Below are 20893 nucleotides of genomic sequence, written 5' to 3' on the forward strand. Positions count from 1 at the left end.
ACTGAATACTTTTTGCGTCGTCTTTGAGTTTAAGTAAATAGACTAATTCGCTAATGAGAGGAACTTGAGTTATTTTGGGGTAGGGGAAAAAAGGGGATTGCCTGATTTTCATCTGCCTCTTCTGCTCCCCTCCCCTTTGGCCTCCTGACAGGCAGCTGTGCCTCCTACAGAAGCAGAGACTCTCATCCTTGCCCAGATATGTCAGAGCAAATTCATCCGCGGCACTAGAACTACTTGTTTAAGCATGCAGATTACAGTGTTTGGCTTACCGGTTGCCAGTCCTCCTCTCTCCACCGGTAGCGAGAGGGACAGTCGGTGACCCGGCAGCTCTGGCTGGACGCTGGTCGGGAGCGCTGGGGACAGCCGGTCTCCTGCGAGCTCCGTTGGTCTTCAAACTGGCAGAACACCTCCCGCTGCTGGATGCCATCGCCGCAGGACGCTGAACACTAAAGACAGGGCAGGTAAGAGCTTTGCAATGAAATCATTCAATCTGTGTTAGTAGTTATCCATTGTAATATATTTTTATATAGAAGACTCATAACTGATTTAGTCTAAAGTATTTATTTATGGGGAATGCTTTTGCCAAAATGACTATGTTATTCATTTGTAATGTCAGGTAGATGCTTTTATAACAATGATAATAAAAGACTATGCAAATTACATTTTAATGATAAAAGCAACCAAGCGTCTGTGTAAACGTTCAAGCTGTATCAGATCAATGCCAGTTCTACAGATATGTAAAGAATCAAAGTTGAAGTCTGGAAAGTGGTTTGGCACATCTGTGTTTAATCTAGAGCAGCATGTTTGAAATGAAAGCGTGTCCTTTCTGCTGACATACAGAGCACATCGTGTCGAGGGTAAAATGAATGAGACTGGGAGGTGGGGGGATGCCTGTCGTTTTCTGCCCTTAACCTTAACTGAAACGTAAAACAACTGTCTTATTTTGACTGTTTGAGATATATTTGTAAGACGATATCTTACACTAACCAATTTTTGTCTCCTTTCAGACAGACCGCACTTCACTGATATAAATGTAATGCTCCTGGATCACATAACGCCTATGTAATAACAGATGATTTAGAGACAAATAAAGTGATGGAGGTGTAAGGCAGTTTGTGTTCTGGAGCTCAACCTATAAAGATGCATCTACCACAGGCATATTTATGTGTCCATTTATTTGTAACTCAGTGAAGCAGCTGAACTTTGAGGCACTCCAGTGTGCTGTGCTGTGCTTGACTAAGAGCCTCGAGTGGAGTATCATTTTCTCCTTGCGTCATGCTCCACAGCTGTTTAGAGGGGGACGCACATCCTCTCTGACATGTAAGATGTTTCTGTGTGCTCAGTCCACTCCTATTGAGAGAAAAGGTGTTGAAAGGCAACGACCAGGTGCACTTTGTTGAGTTTGTTTGGCGTGATGATGCGAGTGTATTGCCTCGAGTAGCACATTCAAAAGACCAACATGTGGTTCCCATTGGTGAGGCAAAAAATAAAATTTAAAAAAAGAAAAAGAAGGGAAAGAGGGCATGGAAGAAAACGTGGGAGAGGGGATGAATGGAGACAGAGAGGAGAGGAAGTTGAGGACCACAGAAAAAGAAGCTATAGAGATGAAAGGGGTAGATTTACACTGGCTCTAATTCAAATACAAAGGAAGGGGTGCACATCCATCCTGCTGCCCAACTTGGTGGACGGCGGTACCGTAGCACCAGCGTACACCACCTCAGACTCTGGCTCCACCCTGGCAAACCACCATGTGATGTTTAAAAGCAATCACGCCTCAGTTAGTGGCTTAGCATTGTCCATGAAGGCAGTCAGGTTCAGCTGTGGCCTGTTTCACACATATGGATATACTTGCCTGTAAGCCTGTAAGTATTAAAGTGGGGCTACGAGGGAGAAACAAATCCAACATGTCTGGCACCGTGAGAACAAATAGCTGAGAAGTGTTTAATGGCTGGGTCAGAGAGTCCTACCTCCCCCCAGTTGCCAGTTTTCCACTTAGGACATCGTCCACCTCTGCAGCGGCGCCGCTCGCTGGGTTTGGACGACGCGTGCTGGCAGTACTCCTCTGGGACAGGACGTCCTGACCGGGTCACACAGCTCACTTTGCGGGATTTGAAGCCTCTTCCACAGGAGGCTGAGCACTGCAAGATGGAAATAAGGAGGCCAATAAGAAGCAGAAGTATGTTTTAACCTAAAGCAGAAAGCGTAAAAAGTGACACATTTCAAAACAATGAAACTCAGATTAATAATTTCCTTTTTATTGTTTTTATTGAGGGGGTATTTTGTTGATATCAAGTTTAACTGTAATTGATTATTCAGCATTAAAAATGGGATTTAATAAACAAGAAATGAAGAAAAAATCTCATTAGTATTTGTGAACTCGTGGGCCCTATTTGTCACTCACAAAAAAAGGAGGTGAGACCCGATTACATGGGGAGAGGTGGTCCAATGGTAAAGCGTGCCTGATCATCCCGGCAGCAGTTTGTTTCACCTCCGGGTTCACCGCGTTACTGAAAAGCTAACTCAGTGTGACAGGCAGACTCACACACACACAGCAGCACTAAGGGAGGAGTGAGTTGGGCTGGACTGTGCTTGGATAATCAAAGGGGGCGTTGCATGTGGGGATGGATGGGAAGCGACAGGCTCAGAGTTGAACGAGTACGTGGCCCAGCATGTGGCTCTGTCCTGATCAGCAAGGGACTGTACCAGACAGGAACAAGCTGTGACCCCTCGCCTCATTCAACGAGGTGAAAAGGTAGGAAGCCTTGTAAAAGGAGGGACGACTAAAGTACTTGTTCCCCTTTATAAACGCAGGCATGCCAGTGCATTTTGTAATGTACTTAATTTATCGTAATTGTCTTGCAGGTAAATTGTTTATACAATCAATAAAGACAAACGTGAGTCATATCGACACAGTGTGGTTATTTTAAGGAGACATATTACTATTATAGCATATATTACTATTTTTCATATATTGGTGTAAAATAACTGACAGTGCTGATGTATAAACATAGCTGAGAAGACGATTTCCACCCATGAAATTTAGTGGCAGATCTTTGGTCTACACACTGTGGAATGGCATCTATCTGCCCTCCACCAATGTCACATTATTTTGTTTGGCTTTTGTCTTTTATTTCATTTTTCTAAATCTAGATCACGAGTAATTTCCCACAAGTCTGTCTGTGCTGAAGGGATGAATCAGGATGGGGCCCCTCACTAGATCAAATGTGACCTTTGACCTGCCAATGCACCACTGAATAGTCTTGCTGACGCCACCTTTTATTCAAGTCACTGTCAAAGGCCCCCACAATGGTCCACTGTCATTAACCCGCATTAGACCAGAGCAGAGGGGCCTGCCAGAAAGGGGGCAAAGGGCGCTAGCAACTCCATAGCCGAGCTTCCCCGAAAAAGCCTCAGCGTGCATTAAGAGTGAATGAGCACAGTAAATGCAATGGGAAGTACGCTGAGGCATTGTCCCGCAGGACTGAGATTTACCTTAATGGAAACAGCTTTGAACTCTTGACACATGGTGAGAACATACTCGCTGACAGAGGTCATCAGAAGCCCTGAGCGCATAAAACAACAAGGGTAACGCTCGTGAAAAGAGGACTTCTTTATAACCTATTTGCAAGCGTTCTTTTCTCATTTTTTAACCTAAAGCACTAAACAATAAAAGCCACTTCCTTTGCATGAACACACTGCAATTATCAAAAAGCTTGGGCTGGTGAAATCCTAATATGGGGGTTAGCAGCAGGAGTATAGTGTTGCAAGCACTGATGCTATTAGCATTAATGAATGTTGCTAAAGGCTGGCGCAGGGATCAGTTACTGCAATTTCAGCATTTCATTTATTTTTAAAGCCAGTCAGTGCAAATCACCAGCAAGTTTTAAGTCGTGTCTTTCCCTCAATTTAAAGCGACCTCGGTGTGGTCGCTGTATGTGATGTAAACCTTTTTATTCAGGCAAGAATGAAAAAAAGCCTTCGATAGTACCTCTACTTCACTTTAATTGTAACCTTTTCTGCAAATGAACAGAAATCCAACAAATCTGTAAAAAAAAATTAAATATTGACATAACATTATAATGAATGAACAATAAATACAAGTAATTACATAAATATACAGAAATATTCTTGAAACATAGACTAATACTGCCATTTGTGAATAAGAGACATACATTATACTTATTTCAAGAGCCTGTTGATATAGTGTTTGTGTTATACTGCTATTCTGCGACAAGAGGTTGACTGCTTAGACTGACAAATGAAACTGGAGGGGATTATGATACAATTCACTATTGTGTTCCACTTTCACTGATTCAACCTAGATTTGGTTTTGTGCTGCCTTACAGTCACACGTGGGAGTCATTACAAGTAAAAGTTCTCATTAGTAAATGACGTGTGGTAAAAATGTACTCACTGCTGTGTTAACAGGCCCTTAAAATAAGGTGTGATGTTGGTACAGACATTTATGACCAAGAGAAGTCAACTGGGTGGGCTTCAGGCAAAGTTGACCCTAACCACAGATTCTGGATCAGTTTGAACCGCCCTCACAGTAATGTTAAGCGTTACGGGGCAGGAGATGACACGCGCTACAGATCTGTGTTTAGGGCCAGCATCTGCGCAGGGTAGCATCGATAACTCATGCTTAATCTTAGCCAGCCAAAATCCCTCCAGTGCAAGGGAGAGCAAGATACGGCAGGGGGGGCAATCATAACAGAGACTGAGGTAGACACATTAGGTTGGCTCAGAGTAAGAGCTCTGAATACAAAACACCATTAACTTCCCCTGTGGTCACAGGTATTACATGTTTCAAAGCATGACATTTAACAGCCCGTTCTCTTAAAGTTGAGACAAAGACAATTCAAACATTATTTCATCAGATCTGTGATACACTTTGCATTTAGCTGATCAATCAGATCAGTGCAAACTGCTCATGGAAAAAAAAAAAAAGTACAGAAGAGGCAACGTGCCACAATAAACACCTAACCAACCAAAAAAATTTAAAGGTTCTCTTTTTGAAAAAATATTTATATCTCATATCTCCCTTGTTTGGAAAAAGCACCACTGTTATGCAGGTCATCATTGTTTAATGGCTAGTTGAGTTGTGTTTTGTTCCAAGTGAGGTATTGTTGAGCATAGCATATATAGCAACTCCAAGTACTTACTGTACAAAGCAAACATTAACTACCGTAACATAATATAAATACACTCATATTAAGCACCTTTGAAGGATTTAAAACTACTGTTTTGGCCACACTAAGGAATTCTGGGTGCAAACCCAAAACTGGAATACAAAGGCTATCCGGCCTAACTACCACAAACTCGTCGGAAAGAGACACTTTATTTTACAGTGGCAGTACAGCCACTGTTCGCTGGTGTTTACTACTGATACTGGACGTTTCAGGCACTTTTGACTTGACGTATGTCTCCTTCACTGTCATTGTCATTACGGGACAACAGCGTTGTTGCTTTCAGGGGGGTAGATACATAAACTGTAAAATAAAGTGTCTAAATAAGATTAGTAACTTCTCTACATGTGCCTTAAAACAAATTGAATTCCTAATATAATAGCCATTTCATAGATGCATATAGTACAAAGATGTATATATAGTTTACAGCCCATATACAGTCAATATGTAAGGTGGTGCCTTTTACGTTCTTAACAGAACATCGACTATATCATGTAGCACCTCATACGTGGAGATCGTGGGCCATTCTTTGGATAATAAAAGAACAAGGCAGCATATTGTATATTCCTGATATACAAAAACATTCATCAGTATTTGCATATGAACAATGATTGGCTAAATGTGCGAATACAAAGAGCTAAGACACCAAATAAGACACTTTTTTAAAGTTAATACTATTTACAAGAGATAAAAAGGAAAACATCTCTCAATAAATTATCTTTTAAAAACAATATTTTACAAAACTAACTTTGATTGTGATACAACGTAATCCTGAATTATTAAAATAAAAAGAAGAGAAAACTAGTACGAGGCTCAACAACAGTTTTCTAACTACTCATGAAAAAAACTCTTACGGTCACAGCTGTCACTGAAGTATTATTTTTTTGTGTGTCGTACTTTTTTGGCATATTAAGCACATGTTTGCCATTCAAGTGCAACAGAAATGAATCTTTCCAAATGTCTTGAGGAAAAACTGACTGAGCAGTTGCCGGCTGCAGAGAGGGAGCAGTAAGTGGAGGGGGTTAAAGGTAAAAAGCTGGAGAAGCTGGAGTGTGACATCTCCAGTGTAAAAGCACCACAGTCAACCTGCCTCTTTAAAACTGTTTGTGAAAGAGTAAGACTACATGCATTTGAACATATGTGAGGTTAAAAAAACCAACAATAAAAAACGGTTATAGAGTATTTGGTTTTGGGTTTTTTTTATGAGCGTACCGAGGTCCATGGGTCTGTGCTCCAGTGGGGGTTAGACGGGCATGGCTGAGTATTGCACTGCTCACGATCTGGGGGCTTGTCATGGATCTCGCAGCTCAGATCATTGAAACGCTCGCCGTTTGGACGCTGACACACCACCAGCCTTGTCTTTATCCCACCTCCGCATGGCTTCGTGCACTGAGGACGGCACACAGAGAGGTCGCATTTTATAGATGCAAGTTTGTGGATTAAAAAAAAAGGAGCTGACCGCCATGTTTTCATGTCAAAATATGCCTGTCTCATGTGAGACTACTTTAGTGTGTCCTTCTTACCTCTCCCCAGCTGCCATACACCCACTGTGGACATGGCCCCGATTCGCAGGATCTTTGCTCGCTGGGTCGGCTGCGATCTTCACAGCTGTTGGCAGGGTAGCCGTTCTCATCCTGGCACACTACCACACGCCGCTGGAAGCCTCCTGCACATGTGCTGGAGCACTGTTTTTGTGTTTTTTTAACAGAGATAAGAGGGCACAAAAATAGTTCCTCATTATTCAGGTGTAAAAGAGTTTAGTGGGTATTTTATGCTTCGTTTAAATGCAGCGATTAGCAAACATATTCTCAGCCTCGCGGTAATTAATCAGTGCACATACAGTATGTGTAATATGAGGTGTATATGATGTGAACACAAAGCCCACACAAAATTCTGACAACGCAGAGACGTCACATGCGACATGGCTAAACTTCTCTGCTTCTAAAATAACATTCTGAGGAAGGAAGCGTGACCAGAAATATCTTAAATCCTTCCCAGAGTTATTTAAAGGTCACGGCTATTTTTTGTCAAAGATTATCAGTAACCCAGTTAAAACAACAAAGAAAAAAAACTGCAGGAACAATACAGAGAAGGAGCTCAGTGGGACAGGATAGCCTGGGGCATTTAGGTCACAATGTCCTTCGGTGCTATTTCTAAAGATCTCATCCTAAAAAGAATGAAGGGCCTAAAGAACAGAGTCCAACTTTTGAGCTTTTATTCAGGACTGTGTGACATTACACAATGTTTCTTAAACCCTACCCTGCAGCTCCAAAGCACAGATAATATATAGGTACGACTTTGATTTAGGGCGCCTTAAAAGAATAGTCCAAATTATCCTCACTCTGCCCTTGCTGTAAGAAGAGCATAGATCTATATAGGAAGTTTTTATGGTTGATATTTAAGTAGAATTTGAAGATTGTTAGCTTAGATTAGCACAAAGGTAACAAAGTCTGCCAACCTTTTACTTATTGAAGTGATTGGTCCCACAAGATTAATGCAACATCTTAAATATCACACCCCTGAGGTCTGTTGACCAGCATGATGTTGTGTTTAGGAAGCCTCACCGCGCCCCAGGGTCCAGTCCGCCATTGGTGGGATTGGCTACGTGGCAGGTTCCTGGTGCTGGTGTTTGGTGAGGACGGAGGTCGGGAATCACTGGAGCGGGACGGGCACTGAGACATGGCACAGTCCTGCTCTGTGGCAGGACGGTCGTCTGGGTCACACTCACTAGCGTTCACTTCTTGGTCACTGAAGTTGACGCACAGCACTTGTCGCGTCGTCTTTCCCTGGCCACAGGTGACTGAGCACTGACAGCACAAACACATGGAGAGGGTGAAGAAATGAAAAGGAAAGGTAAATGCAAATATACACAAATCCAACTGGCATAAAAAGGAAAGCTGACTTTCTTTGATAGCAGATTCTTGACATTTCTGTTCATTGTGACCTGCTGGTGGTCAAACCAGACTTGATGAACAGAACCATGTCAGATACAAAAAGATGTCATCTTCATGCTACCAAAGAGCTAACCCAGACTTAACCTGGTGTTAAGGTTACAGCAAAACTTACAGTATCACTCTAAATGACCCAAGTAGACATTTTTTAGAAAAATAACACAAGGCAGATCTTCCACCAAATGCTAATGGTGTCTCCAATCTTGCTCCTCCCTAGCAGAGTCCATTCAGTGTCTCGCGTGATCCATTTCACTTATGCAACAGCAGTTCATAAAAAACATGACCTATCCAGAGGTTTACATGACTCTGTCACGATGTTTCATGTTATTACAGATACTGTAACATGGTTCTGCATGCATTAAGTTGATGTATATACTGTGACGCTACATCGAGCTGTACTGTGCTGCAAGCTGCACTGGCTGGAGAGCAGTCACAAAAATCTCTCAGTTTGGATTTTTCTGTAACAGCGAGCCAGAAAAAGATGATTTGCTTTGGGTTTATAAATCTGCCGTTGTCAATCTTCTGTTCGTGTGTGTGTGTAAACATGGGATAGGCCTCTGAAATTATTAGTGGCCTTGGGATGATTTAGGATATTTATTTTCAGGGGGTCAATGAGTGTCTTTGGCTTGGCAGTACATGTGTGGGTGTGCATGGTTGTGTGCTTGTGTGTGTTGTGTATGTGTATGGTGACCAGACCTGCAGTCTGCCTGAACTGTATCGCTAAGGCTCTGATGAGAAACATCTGTAAACAAAACTGGAGCCCCTCACTACAGCCCCTTGCATCTCCCAGCTCAAGAACTTCATTCCTGATTCCTCTCTCTCTCTCTCTCTCTCTCTCTCACACACACACACACACACACACACACACACACACACACACACACACACACACACACACACACACTCTCTCTCCTCCTATAACTTCACTGCAGCCCTCCTCCAGTCTAACATCCACGCATTCCAGCTGCCACCCTGTCTCCACATCCTGGCTGGCTAACACATTAACATCTGCATAGCGTGTGCAGATACTGGCTGTCAGGGTTAAAATGAGTCTACAGTGAACAATGGAGCAAACATGGAGGGGGGAGAAACACATCTGGATGGCAAATATTGATGACACAATGTAGGTTAATCTGTCACTATAAGGAAATAATTATTTTGTCAGCAGAAAAGCTCTTTTGCAAGTTCTTAATTATTTGAATTATTTGAGTCAGTCAATCATATACACATGTTGGTCTTCTTACCACTGTCCATTCCAGCACTTTCCACTGTCCACATGCCACGACTGTGCACACTTCCCTTGAAGGAGGCTTTGGTAGGTGGGCGCATGCCGACTCGTCGGCCACGCCGCCCTGGTCGTCACGGCAACTCACATAGCGCATCCGTGTCCCTTTGCCACAGCTGGCGCTACACTGTTTTGCGGGAGAGAAAGATTAAGAAACCGGAAACCAACCAAATGAGAAAAGCAGATAAAAAGTAAAATAAACAAAAAATGTGACAGCACTGCCAACCTGGGTCCAGGAACCAAATCGCCACTGGGTTTTGTGGCCCGGGTGGGAAGGGACTTTGGTCCCTGGGGGAACAGGGTGGCTGCTGGGACACTGGGCTATTTCACAGTCCTGTGGAAGAAGAGACACATACACCCATTCATGCAGTGATTAGCAAAATGAATATACTGTAACAACATCTGTCCCTGACAACAAAATACCATGAATATCAGAGATAGCTTTTCTGACATGGGACAGTCGTGAGCAACTTAAACTATATTCCTTCGGCTCTACGTTTGAGAGTAGTTATGCTTCCCATCGACCCTTTCCCCTCAACTTACCAAAACAACATTAACAGGGTCCGCCCCGTCAGTTCAAACTATGGATTGTGGCAGTAAGCCACTCAGCATAAAGCCCTGATCCCTGTCATAACAGGTCATAGTGGAGTGGTATTCAGGGCTCCAATGCCTATGCTGGCGTGGTTGTAAACTCCACCCCTAATCCACCCCCTTGTCCCGCACCTTCCGCCTTTCCCTCTTTCCCCTCCATATGCCCTCTGGTGCCCTCTGACCCCGTGTCTTTAGGAATGAGTGCTGGATCAGGTCGCACAGACTTGGGCTACACATTCAGCATGCAGCCTCCAAAAAGAAACAAAGTAACAGGAAGCTCTCCACATGCTTCCTGTTGTACTTGCATTTGCATGCATCAATAGAATATTAACAAATATATACTACAAGAAATCCAAGACATGAACAACCTTGTACTAAAACCTCCCTCCATCTATCAGTCTCTCTCATCCTATGCCCTGGTGCAGGGTGGTGGTGGGACTAGTGGCCTGGTGGCCCACTTCATGGCTGGCTGGTTAGAATCACAACGAGGTGGGGCGACTGCTTCAGGGTCACTGGTCACCGGTCTCTGCTGGTCCAAGCACCGGAATTGCGAGCTGCTGTGACTAGAGGGGGGCCTCATCCTGAGTCTGCATGCTAAGCGCTCTGAAATGGGTTTACGCCATACGCTGACCAAACAAACCTCTCATTCAGTTCAAAATATTGCAAGTTTCTGTCGGGGTTTCTGTGCAAGTTGTGTACAAAGTTCACCATATACACACACACAAACAATTGGCAAGAAAATTAACCTGGGTGAGTGTCATTTCCCAACATCGTATGATGTAGACTGACATAACCCTCTGTCAGTCTACAACATGGGTAAGTGGAGGAGAAGCACGGCTTTGAACTAGCCTACTTTAAATACTGGTAATTATTTATTTGAAGCATGTCCTCTGTGATATAGCTGTGATTTCTGATTTATTTATGGCTGCCACAAATACAGGATGTTTTGACACAAAACATGCGTGAAAATCAAACTGGGGGTAAATAACTGTGCACTCGTGGTGCTGGAATCATTGGAAAGTTAAGTGGTAACGAGACAGAGAAATTGCAAGGTAGTGCTTCTTCAGGTCCGAAAAAATAATGCTTGTAAGTTGGAAAAAATTAGTTAATACATCCTTCAGTCCAACCACTTTCTAAAACATTCATCCATGGAGGGAACTAACTGGAGCCTATCCCAGCTGCATATCGTAGGAGGCAGCAGGGATAGGCTCTTATGATATGTTTGCTAGATAATAGAAGGTCATCAGTCTATCACAGGGTTAATATGGAAAGACAGACAACCAGTCACCCTCACATTTACATCTAAGGTCAGTTTAGATCATCTCTGTATCATGCATGTCTATGGACTGAGTTAGAAAGCCAAAGTACCTGGAGAAAATGCACAGAAAGGACCCAGCTGGCTGGTGGACTCCAACCCCAAACCATCTTACTGCATTTTTTTAAAAGGAGCAGCAAATTCCCATTGTATGCTGAGGTAAGAGCAGGGTAGGTAAACTTTGCTGTTTTAAGCTGCAGGTTTGGTCAAACAGTGGGCTGATGTTCCTGTCTATGCTTCTATAAGCATAAAGAACTGTTTGTATTTAACCCAGTCTGATTATGTCTGGGAAAGTTGGTTTAGAAATTCTACAAATCTTTTAAAGATTGTGCATTGGGGGTTTGTAAAAATTAGAGATGGACCGATCCGATATTACGTATCGGTATCGGTCCGATACTGACCTAAATTACTGGATCGGATATCGGAGAAAAATAAAAAATGTAATCCGATCCATTAAATATCACGAAAGCACCTCACAAAACTTGCAACACGCGGTAACTCACCTCAGAACATTAGCACGTCGGAGCAGTATGCATCACGTGATAGAGCGGCTGTGGCATGCTTGACCTGTTGGTGGTCTGGATAGCATTTGGAGCTTCGCTAGCAACCCGGCATTTCATCTCCGACAAAGTTATCCCCGAGAGAAGTAAAGCAAGTGTGTAAGTCCATCTCTGAATGTTTGTAAAGCATTCCTGTGTTAAGCTTAACAAGCGACTGCCTCTCCTGCTGCTACTTCAATCATGAAACTGCTTAACGATCAGCTGATCGGCTTTTCTGTGCGAGTCCGTGTCTCTAGTTTGCTTTTGGCCCACTTTGCACCAGAAAGAGGAAACCAGCGGCTGAACAACAGCAGCACGTTTAAGCTTGATCAGCTGTTGTTAGAATTTATTTAATATTACTTTCTACTCGAGGATCTTTTTCTACGTAGCTGACGCTGGTAACTGTGCAGGGGCGGATCTAGCAAAGTTTAGCCAGGGGGGCCGATAGGGCATTAACAGGGAAAAGGGGGCACAAAGACATACTTTTCTTTCTTATTCTCATTTAAAATGTCTAGCTTTTAATAAATAATTATCTGACACCCAAAGTTTTAATTTGATGTAAAATGAATAGAAGTCAATTACTGTATATAGTGACTATTAAGTCTAATATATATACCCTAGTAAGCTATAGTACTTTTTCCTTTGGGAAGGTACCATCTGTGCAGTCTGCAATTTTGTTGAAGAAAGATGTTGAATCTATTTAATATTTCTTGAAAAATAATTGATTTCTGTGCATTTTTTTTCACACTGCATCAAATTAAGGTTGATTACGTCGATTAAGCATCATGAGGTGGAGCATGAGGGGTGGTTCCCTATTTTTTATTTATTTATTTTTGTTGTTGCTGGGAGTTGGAACCCTATTAGTTAGGTTGCTTAATATTTATGCTAAGTACTCTTTAAAATACCAGAATAGGGAGAATGGTGTAGGTTTAAGTTTATTAGATTGATCAGTATTGCTGAACTATGAAATATTTTTTTTTGCATACAGGTATAACAGAATAGCTTTAGTGTAGTTGTTGTTTTAAACTTGAGTATGAACTTATACAAAATGCAGCAAGATATTTAAAAAACAGTTTTGTTGATTAAAAAACACTATATCGGATTCATATCGGTATCGGCAGATATCCAAATTTATGATATCGGTATCGGTATCGGACATAAAAAAGTGGTATCGTGCCATCTCTAGTAAAAATTACAGAGAAAAACTCGAATTTAGTGCAGTCTCGCAAGTGTTTGTGCATGTCACCTCCTTCTCATGTGCCCCAGGCTTAACGCAATCATTGCTTCTGCCAAACATTTCAAGTGTCAGCTAGATGACACAAGTGAAATTGTTTTCAAGAGAAACATATTAGGGATTCTGTCTCAGAGTTTTGTCTTTATGGTGGGATAGTGAGGCTGGTAAACTTCCCTCTGCATTTGGAGCAGGCGGGACAGCTTTTATTGAGACCAGGTGGAAATGAAATGCCAGGTTTTTTGTGTACATTTTCAGTACAAGCGTGCATCATCTTCCTTCACACTCAACCACAGAGCAAAAAAAATGCTCTCAGAGTGAGGAGATGATAAGCAGATTGTGGGGGAAAAGAAAGGACGATAAGACCTCTTACCTGGGTGTCAGTGGGTCGCGTGGCTGCGTTACATTCGGTGTCGTCCATGACGGCACCATAAGAGCCCACCACGCACTTCACTGCTCGCATCTGGTAGCCTGGCCCACAAGAGGTAGTGCACTGGGTTCAAAGAGAGAAAAAAGAAACAAAGGAGGCGTGATGGGAAAACATTTGCAACAGTCAGCCAAAAAGAAAACTGAGAAAAAGACAAGAAAGGCAAGCAAAAAACAGATGTTTTGTTGGAGCCACCAGAGCAACCCCTGCACACATGAGTATATAGAGCATATAGAAAAAATGTTAGCTCACTTTAGAAAAAGGTCTTCTAACAAAAATCATACATGAGGATATTCATATACATTGGACTGGCCGCTTTCCCACTGCAGCTCAGTCAGAGGGTACTATCCCGCGCTTTCTTCTGGCTCACTGCCTTCAGTGAAACGGGGTCAAACTTGTGTGGCGGCAACTTCAGCTACCATTTGATCATGCTTCATTAAACCACTTCAAATATACCTTAAAATGTGCACATCCTCTGACGAGGGGCACAAAATAGCTCGCATTTTTGGGTGTTCTGTTCTGCACACGTACACAAATGAGAATGGGTGCGCACACAGATATATAACAGGCTTTCTGGGAACACTGCTATGAAGACTGTCCATTGCTTTTGTATCTTCATTTTCATGACATGTCCTGTGACTCTAAACAGCAGAGAGTTCAGTGCTAAATAACAAGCGTAGCTTGTCTGTGTATCCACCCGATGATTTACATTAGAGACCAATTCATCAGAGAAGTAATAGCAAATTTCTCTTGCTGAGCTGTGACCCATCAACTGGGTAGACTTTCATATTGCATGTATGCAAGTATGAAAGCAGTGGCTCTAAATCTATATATACAGCATACTCTTTTAAATGCCTTGGAAAAAAAGATCTGCTATAGAACTATAAAAATTATTCAACCAAACTGATTGATTAAAGATAGATTATGTCTTCTTTAAATGAAAAGATTTACTCATGTCAGTATGCAAATAAAATTTTCCATTTTACATGGAACCCTTGAGATAGATAGAACCAACCACAGTCAGTTACCATATCTTCCTTTATATTTAGCTCGTCTTTTTTCCTGTCTGCCGTCCCTCACTACCAACCAGTTGTGGCAGATGGCCGCCCCTCACTGAGCCTGGTCCTGTCGGAGGGTCTTTTTTTCCTGTTAAAAGGGAGTTTTTCCTTCCCAGTGTCGCCAAGTGCTTGCTCATAGGGAGTCGTCTGATTGTTGGGGTTTACTTTCTATAATGACCTGATAAATGACCCGACTTCTTACAGCTTTGAACAAAAACAATCGAGCACTGTGTACTGAATGCTGCACAAATCATAAATACAGGGGTGACTCACCTGTCCCCAAGGTCCAACCTGCCAAGCGGCACACTCCTGCTGTTGGCACGTCTGCACTGACTCAGGTTTAGACGACCCACAAAAGCGATCATGTAGACGGTCCTCACCAAACTGACACCACGTCTGGCGATGCTTGTAGCCTTTACCACATGTCACAAGGCACTAAAAAAATAAATAAATAAATGTTACAGGTTATAACGCCATGAATTGCGTACATAGTTAATCGCTAAATTAGTACAAGAAATGAGCAGTTACAAGTATTCAGATTCATGATAGAGGAAGTTCTCTTGGTTTTATGTAAAGCAGTATATGCACATTAGAAAGCCCCTAGCCGCAAAAACAAAAAAAGTGTGAGTGTGTTTATTTATGTGCGAGTACAGTCCATATGTATATATTACAGCATACGGGTTCTGGCAACACCACACGGGAGATCTGAAAAATTCCCGGAATGCAGCCCACAGCTTTGCAAGCTCCTTGCTCTACGATGTGTAAACTGTGCAGCAGTTTAAGAACGATTTCACCCTGCAATCACCTCTTACCCAACACTCATTTGGAGTGGAAGGAGGGGAGTAACTCTCCTAAAGCTGAGACATTCACAATCAGCACTGGGATTTGACATTTGACCCAGATCACCGCTGCTTTAATACTCCAGCATTTACAAAGAAGTCTGTTATTCTTTACGTTGAGTAGCCCTAGACACATACTCGTCTAAAAATCTCACAAACAAATCACTGAGCGAGTTGAAAACCTGCACAGAAACACAAAAACACATACATCTGCAGCTTGAAAAGGTTTCCACTTTAACTACTTAGGTAAAAGTCTTATTTTCTTCACTTGAAACTGTCGGCCCCAGAGCAAGCCACCAAAGGTGCAGAGAGTGCAGCGCACATACCCCTGGGGTCTTATTTTCTTCTAAACGCAAAGACAATACAGTAATTGCTAAACTGACCTCAGACCAGTCTCCAGTCTTCCACTGCGGACAGAGGAATTCATTGCAGGGTTGGACGGTCAGCTTGTCCCTTTGACTGCATTTGCTCTCATCGCCACCAGCCTCAGCTGCCTTTCGACACACTGCCCCTCGACGGCGGGTTCCTCCACCGCAGCTCTTGGAGCACTGCAGCACAAACATTTGAGCATCAGCAAGTGTAAACACATTCACAACCCGAGATAAACTTGGACAAACATCTGGTCAGTGCAGACAAACAAATCCCCAGACTTCCAACAGAGTTCGTACCTCCGACCAGGATGAGTACTCCCAACCACCCGGGTTACAGTCTCCGTGACAGCCTTCCTTGTCATCAGGTTTGCGCTGACCGCTACAGTAGCGGTCATCAACCTTCTGGGTCTTGCCGTCTGCACGGTTGATTTTAGCACAGTATATTTCCAGGGTACGATATCCTTGGCCGCACTGGGCTGTACACTCACTTTTTCGAGCAACGTGCCATCTGCGTAAAGAACAAGTGGGTAAATCTTTGCACTGCAAAGACCAAATAAAGTGTCAGTCAGATGGATCAAATGGTTTAGAGTGATGATGCAAACCTAAGTTCACATTCAGTGTTGCATGGCTCAGTGATGACAGCAGGTCTCGCTGTGCCGTGGCACCTCTGGTCTGACACCACCACCCTGTCCGATTCTCTGCTACAGAGAATCTTCCGCTTGCGCTCTCCTGTGAGGGTACAAATATTGAGGTTCTAAGTGACAGCCACTCTAAAACATCTTGGCAACACACTATAACAAAAAATAAATCAAACATGAGTCAAAATGGCAAAGGAAATTGAAGAAAAGCTGTGTCATTTAAATAAAGAGATCTGTTTTATAACTAATAAGAAATTTACAAAGATGTAAACAGAATCTCAAGCTTGAGTTACAATCTCGGGTTTCATAACTTTATCCTGAGATGAAAGTGACTTTTTACTGCCCGACCTGCAAGTAGTTATCTGGGTTGATGCACCATCTGGCTCAAGTAAAATATGGCTCATTGTCGGGAGTGCAATAAATGCCAGCGTGAAAAGTGTGTACACCTCACTTTGGCTTTTGTGTAAAATTACAGCACGATATGAACCTTAATGTGGCAATAGATCAGCACCTCATGTTACCAAGTTTTGCAGCTGAACGCTATGAGAGCTTAATGTGTTATATGCTAGATGTTTATCCTGCTGTGAACTGTGGAGTTATTGGTTTCCCTTCAGTTGCTGAAGCAGGGTGGTGTCAAAAAGTGGAGAAAGGCATTCTTAAACAGAAAAAAAATTGACTTGTAACACACATAACAGGTTTTCGAGTTTGCTTGCAATCTTCCTCCGCACACCCACGTACTCTGACCTCTCCACAGTCATGCCAAGCAGATGTGCCACGGCATAGTGTAAAACTGATATTTAATCACTTGTACAAAGGCTAAATGCCTACAATGACCATGTTTAATGGTAACTACAGCATCCTCCATCTCCTGGGTCTCCTGCTCAGCATTTTCTAAATGTTCTTCTTCCTTCATTCCATCTCCATCCCATCTCATTTTTACTCTGACCACACAGTTTATCATTCACCTTTCCCATCATCTCACCCTGCAAACCACATGTGCCTCCCCCTCACCTTGGCACAGACGACTACACTCCTGCCAGGGCCCATAAGCATCCCAGAAGAACTGTTGAGGCTTATCCTCTATGGGAATGTTAAAGGAATACCTGACATCTGGGTTGTAAAGGTTCCCCACAGAAAGCACCTGGGAAAAAGCAGGCAATGTGATATACATTACACAACCTTACAATTGTAAATTTGAAAGATCAAGTCTGTAGAAGGATTTATGATTCTGCATTCCTCTCTTCTATTAAATCACCATCTTCTATCTTCACATCTCCTGCAAAAGATACCAAATTGTCATGATAAGGACAGCTTACCTGGATAACGATCTCCTCTTCTATGCGGTCAGTACAGTTGATCCTCTCAATGACATGGTCGGAACCGCTGTACTCGATGATGGCATTTCCTACTTTGATTTCCCTTTTGAACATGCTAACCACAAACTCCCCGTTAAGCAGGAACTCTCCGCGGCTATTTGATATGGCTACAGGGAGGCAGAAACAGTTAGTTGGCTTCATCACACTGAAAAGAGTTTGTGTAAACTCAAGCTAGTTTTGATTTATTAGCTGATTTTAAAAAAAAAAATATGCATAAAGGTGAATTAATTTGTGCAAATCACTGTTTATGGCAGGAACCTGCACAAACATGAACTTATTTCTGCGCGCAGCAGAGCAGCTTAGAAAACACAGTGGCTTAAAATGTTCATTTACAGTAAGGCACACACAGTGGGTAACAGTAAAGCCTTATTGGGCTAAAATAATCCTCTGTTCCCGAAGAAGTCCCATCCAGGGGCACCCTGTTCTGTTCAACAGTCAGTCTTCTGCACTCGTTCACCCTAATGCGATTATGGAGCTAATTTCCTGCCTTTACTTTCCTCGCCATTTCACACATTACACTAATATGGTTGTGGAGAGTGGCATTTATTGCACACGCACACAGACAAAAAAAACAATCAATCCGCTTTGGGTTGTCCCAATATATAGAAACACTGAAACACACAGTTAAGGATGACACTATGTTCAGAAGTTTGCATCAAGGACATGCACACAATAAAAACAACACACGAGCACAAAAAACATGAGTAGGTCAGTGGTACGAACAGGCTGAGACAGAGCCTTAGAGCAAGTACTAAAGCTTTTAAACTAAGGGACCTTGCTGGATTGGTACCCGCAGGCATTTAATGGATTTGCATGCATAGTATTTGCAAAATCTACGGCAGTTATGCAGTGCCCGGCTTTACACTGAAGGCTGAACGCTGTCCTTCTCATAAACACTCAAGCACATCTCATAAACACACATCTTTTTAACAGCGCATTCCTCCAGAAATGACTTCAAACAGCACGACTGGAAATGTAAAAATACAATCGAAGTATTAACAATTGTTGGCTGTCTTACCGAGGTAGTTGTCATCCTCCGGTTTCCCTGAGTAACTGTGTTGACGCACATCTATGTTTGTAGCACCACTTGGTATTCGCACCACTTCGTTATAGCCTGCAAATACATATGCAGCGCATTAGCGCACCCAGGTCTGTAAATGCACTAACAAGTGAACCCATCCATCGATGCTTTTCTGCTGAGGTGTGTAAGCAATATAATAACTGCCACAACAGCTATTACCATTTATATGTACTGAAATGGAGACTGATGGGGGTAATAAAAGAGGTTGTTACTCACCATAGCGTACAATGTTGAAGGTGCCTGCTACAGTTTTGCAGGAAGAGTTATCGCCTCCACATACGCCACATTTGTCCCTCCTGGCTTTAGAGTTGAGTACGTGATCACAGCCCGCCTGCTGCTCAGTACGGGAAGTAGGAAATACACAATAAGAAAATTAAGGATTTTTAATTAAAGGACTTTATTAGAAAATCACTAAATCATAGCAAATATGTAATTGATTCTTTTGAGACACATTTTAGCTTAACTTTAGTGCATCTATGAATATAAAAATCCCATTGTCTGAGCTGGAATATATTGAAAACTGTGCGTGGTTTGGAGATCACGCGTTATGTTAGTAATGTAGGTGCTTACTATTTTATCCACTAAACACTGTTACTGTTCAAGAATGGTCCCTGCTCTGCTATTATTACAAATAACCATGAACTGCTGCTGCTAAATGAACAGAATTAGAAAGCTCACTCTGCACAGGCCCTGGACACAGATGTCGTTGGTATCGGGTCCACATGGCGTGCCGTCAATGACCCTGTCCCTGAGCTGATAGTAGGCTGTGCTGCCTGCAACCCTGCAGAACAGCTTACATCTGTCCTTCATCAGAACTGACACAGGAGATAGAATACAGATAATTATTTCATGGTGACTCAAATAAATGCAAAGCTTACATTATGGCTGTTATTCATGAAGTAAGTATTAAGATGCCACTGTGATGTGAAAAAAACTATTCTCACTTCCGCTGTACTTGGGCACCCAGCGAACATTTGGAGGTAGACCGTTGATGTTAAAGTGCCTGCCGTCAAAAGCAGCACACTGTTCCTCCCTGAAGTCCTTCTTCTGCTTGGAGCAGGGCTCAGAGTTGCAGGAACGAAACTTCATCCGGCGACCAACACAGTACGTTCCTCCATTTCTGGGCCTGAGAGTGAAAACGTGGGATAAAAGCAGTAAAACCGAATCATTCCCTTGTGTTAAGCACCTTTTCTCAGAGGACACTTATCAGTTTATCAATTTCCCTCTCTTTGCTCAGCCTGTTGTTAGTTTTTAATTTCCAACTTATCCACACGCTCTACTCTTTTCTATTCGTCCATTATTCAGGAAGACTGACTGATCTCCATATTTACCAGGAAACAATCCTGTAAGATATGCCATCAGAGAGCCTGTTTTGATGAGCATTAGCTATGGAAAGAATTCCCTTAAGGAGGTTTGATCTATGGAACACTGACTTTGGAGACAAGGTCCAATAGGCATGCGTGACTACAAAGGAACGGGCTGCTCACACGGGTCGGTTGCATTCGCGCATGGCAATCTTTATGCCTCCGCCGCATGTCCGCGAACAGGTGCCAAAAGGACTCCAGACTCCCCACGCTCCCTCAACAGGTGAGGCATCGTGCTCTTTGGCTATACACAGCCCATGTTTGCAGTGCTGCAAGAGAGGAACAAAGGGGAAAAGTAAAGGAGAGATGAGTGAAGAGAAGATAACAAAAAGAAATGCCAACACATCCATCTGCTCTTCTGTGCTTTAAAGCTAATCTGGGAGAAATTTGGAACTGGGAAAAAAAAAATTCACAACTGTGTCTGGCTGGAGAGAGGACAAGAAAATGTCACCTTTACAGTCAATAAATATATCTCAGCTCCAAACAGAAGGATCATTTTATACTGTTAAAAAAACAGACTTCATTTTAGTCATTAGTGTGGTGTGCGCTGGCATGACAAGAGATGAGACAAACACCAAAAGGTTTCAGCTTGTCTGTGTGTGTGAGTGTACATGTTTAGACAGAAAATTGGCATGCTACTA

At 42.7% G+C, this 20893-nt stretch overlaps 1 protein-coding gene and 1 long non-coding RNA gene across 3 annotated transcripts in view; one reads left to right on the plus strand and one right to left on the minus strand.

Annotated features, from left to right (window-relative positions):
• Positions 1-20893, minus strand: part of adamts9 (ADAM metallopeptidase with thrombospondin type 1 motif, 9) — a 40726-nt gene that overhangs the window by 8284 nt on the left and 11549 nt on the right. For both annotated transcript variants that reach the window (XM_026168631.1, XM_026168632.1), the window contains exons 12-30: positions 20376-20521; positions 19833-20014; positions 19567-19703; positions 19105-19222; positions 18826-18921; positions 17748-17914; positions 17443-17572; positions 16396-16522; positions 16091-16301; positions 15806-15970; positions 14857-15018; positions 13472-13591; positions 9649-9756; positions 9382-9549; positions 7751-7993; positions 6710-6871; positions 6399-6575; positions 1968-2138; positions 270-446 (exon numbers count right to left, since the gene is read on the minus strand). In XM_026168631.1, the coding sequence (XP_026024416.1) occupies positions 270-446; positions 1968-2138; positions 6399-6575; positions 6710-6871; positions 7751-7993; positions 9382-9549; positions 9649-9756; positions 13472-13591; positions 14857-15018; positions 15806-15970; positions 16091-16301; positions 16396-16522; positions 17443-17572; positions 17748-17914; positions 18826-18921; positions 19105-19222; positions 19567-19703; positions 19833-20014; positions 20376-20521 (2967 nt within the window). The remainder of the gene's footprint in view (positions 1-269; positions 447-1967; positions 2139-6398; positions 6576-6709; positions 6872-7750; positions 7994-9381; positions 9550-9648; positions 9757-13471; positions 13592-14856; positions 15019-15805; positions 15971-16090; positions 16302-16395; positions 16523-17442; positions 17573-17747; positions 17915-18825; positions 18922-19104; positions 19223-19566; positions 19704-19832; positions 20015-20375; positions 20522-20893) is intronic.
• LOC113022813 (uncharacterized) lies at positions 398-1111 on the plus strand. The gene is made up of 2 exons (XR_003272453.1): positions 398-461; positions 1008-1111. It is a non-coding gene; the product is annotated as an uncharacterized LOC113022813 (long non-coding RNA).

This window comes from Astatotilapia calliptera, chromosome 5, assembly GCF_900246225.1.
Source record: "Astatotilapia calliptera chromosome 5, fAstCal1.2, whole genome shotgun sequence".
In the NCBI taxonomy this organism is placed as follows: Eukaryota; Metazoa; Chordata; class Actinopteri; order Cichliformes; family Cichlidae; genus Astatotilapia; species Astatotilapia calliptera.